Genomic DNA, 2,412 nt, shown 5'->3' on the forward strand with positions numbered 1-2,412 from the left:
GCTAAGAAGTAGGAGAAATAAACTCCTAATAGTTTAATGCGCATCCATACATTGTAAGAACAACAGGGAAAAATAAATTCCCATAAAACATCTGAGAAAAATAAATTCTCAGTCATAAGAGATAGTGGACTCAATAGTCAGGTGCCATAACACTTGGCACAACATTCGTCATCAAATACATTCAGGCGATCAAGAGATAATGTCACTCACACTCCCCCTGAATTCATGCATACAAACATCAGATGGAGAAAGAATATTCACTACTCCCCCTCAGTACATGCATATTACTCACACTCCCCCTCATTACGAGCATACGATCAAATCATGCAAAAACAGTCAACAGTCACCAGATGTGAGAACATCTGACCACACACTTGTCACACACACACACACACTACTCCCCCTTTTTAGCCACAATTTAGACAAACATCATGAATAGGAAATCATAGTGTACCAGAGCAAAGAGAATATCAGTGTGCAGTTATTACAGACCATAGAGCACACACAGGTGCTAGAAATTCAGGACCTTGCCCATAAAAGGAACAACAAAGAAAAACAACAAAAGTACATCAGAAACAACTAAGAAAACACCAGCAATCAAATTGAAGAACTTTCATCAGAGTCCTCCATCACATCCTCAGAACCATCCTCAGACTCACTAGCCTCTTCTCCTTCTTGTCCATCTGGCTCACCCTCAGCCATCTCAGCAGCTTCCTCAGCCTTGAGTGCCTCAATCACACGGTCTATTTTCAGCTTCCTGGCCTCAAGAGCTCTGCTGGTCTCTGTCAAGTCTGCAATCATCTGCTTCCTAGAGAGTACCCCAGCCTGGACAGATGTGTCAACACCTGCTGCAGCATTTGTCCCATCCAGCAGCCTCTGCTCAATAACCAACACCCCTTTCCTTTTACAAGGAACATCAGTACTTCTCAGAATATCTGGGTGTTGCTCAAGTATTATATTGCATAGCAGAGTAGGGAGAGCAACTGGTTTCTCAACAGCATATGTCAGAGCATGGCTTAAGGTTTCTTGAAAGAAATAGGACCCATAATCAAACTTTGCTTTTGTACCCACAGCATAGATGAACTTTCCCAATCCTCTGGCCACATCACCTGAGTGGGTCGTAGGCACCCAATTATGTGCAGCAATCCTATTCAGAACAGCATAAAATGGTGAGAGGGAAGTTGCAGCCAACTTAGCCTTGCTTGGCCAAACCTTGATTCTTCCACCAGTGAGGACCTTGCAGACCTCATTGTCTGTGACTTTTAGAGGAGTCACTTCATCAGAATCCCTTTGCAAATATTGGTTGATTATAGTTGATGAGAACTTAACACATTTACCACGAACAAATACCTGCCTGTATTCAGGACTTGCAGGATCATTACAGTTGTCAGCCACATTTATCAAAAATTCTTTGACAAGCCTGTCATAGCACTTGTCCAAACCTACCACAGTTTTCATCAAACCAGCATACTCAAGAGCTTCAACAATACTTGGACATTCAAGAATATCAGCTTTCAAATTTCTTTCCAGAGCCAGCCTCCTATGATATACAAATTTCCATCTTGCAGACCCATTCTCCAGATGAAATGAGACATTATCCAAAGGAGCATAGGGAACAGTTTGAGGCACATTCTTCCTTCCTATACTCTTCCTAGATGTGCTGCCAGATGCAGCAACATCTGTCTCTGGCTCAAACTCAGAATCACTTGTAGGTGGAGCTTTCCTTTTCTTAGTTTCAGTCCTAGGAACCACTTTACTGACACGTTTTGGAGGTCCATACAGAGGCTTTTTACCAGTATCTCTTCTAGCCTTAGAAGGTTTGGGTGTTTGGACAGGTGTGTTAGCAGTCTCTACACCTTTACCAGCCCTACTTCTAGTCCTCCTAGCCACACTAGCTTCAGAATTTGCAGGAATAGACTTTTCACTCACAGTTGTTTCATTAACAATTACAACCTCAGGATTTTCATCTACAACCTTATTAGGAACAGTTTCTTTATTAGCAGACTTAGGTTGAGGACTCTCATCAGACTCAGAATGATCCTCAATATTTTCCTGTGCCAAAGATGTGGTAACATCTGTCACAACATTTGGCGCAGCGCCAGGTGTTGCAACACTAGGCGCAACATGAGTCTCAGGAGTAGTTTTCTTGAGAGACTCAGTAGCAACAGCCTCATTGGTCTCAGTGGAAGCACCAATATCAGTATTAACAGCAGTAGGGGGTTTAGGAGCAGTTTTCCCCAATTTTTCAGACACAACAGGATCCTTTAAACCTAGGGTTTCAGCAGGATTTTCAACATTAAGACCTAAAGTAACAGAAGTCTTACCAGATGTATCAACATTCGCTTCTGCAGAATTAAAGACAGGTGTAGGGACATCACTTGATGGCAATGGATCATTATACAGTTCAGACAT

At 42.3% G+C, this 2,412-nt stretch overlaps 1 protein-coding gene across 1 annotated transcript in view; it reads right to left on the reverse strand.

The window, feature by feature from the left end:
• Positions 1-2,412, reverse strand: part of LOC123923014 (cyclin-dependent-like kinase 5) — an 18,299-nt gene extending 15,887 nt beyond the window's left edge. The window contains exons 1-3 of the mRNA XM_045975663.1: positions 2,113-2,412; positions 1,919-2,052; positions 1,213-1,420 (exon numbers count right to left, since the gene is read on the reverse strand). Of these exons, the coding sequence (XP_045831619.1) occupies positions 1,213-1,420; positions 1,919-2,052; positions 2,113-2,412 (642 nt within the window). The remainder of the gene's footprint in view (positions 1-1,212; positions 1,421-1,918; positions 2,053-2,112) is intronic.

This window comes from Trifolium pratense, linkage group LG4, assembly GCF_020283565.1.
Source record: "Trifolium pratense cultivar HEN17-A07 linkage group LG4, ARS_RC_1.1, whole genome shotgun sequence".
In the NCBI taxonomy this organism is placed as follows: Eukaryota; Viridiplantae; Streptophyta; class Magnoliopsida; order Fabales; family Fabaceae; genus Trifolium; species Trifolium pratense.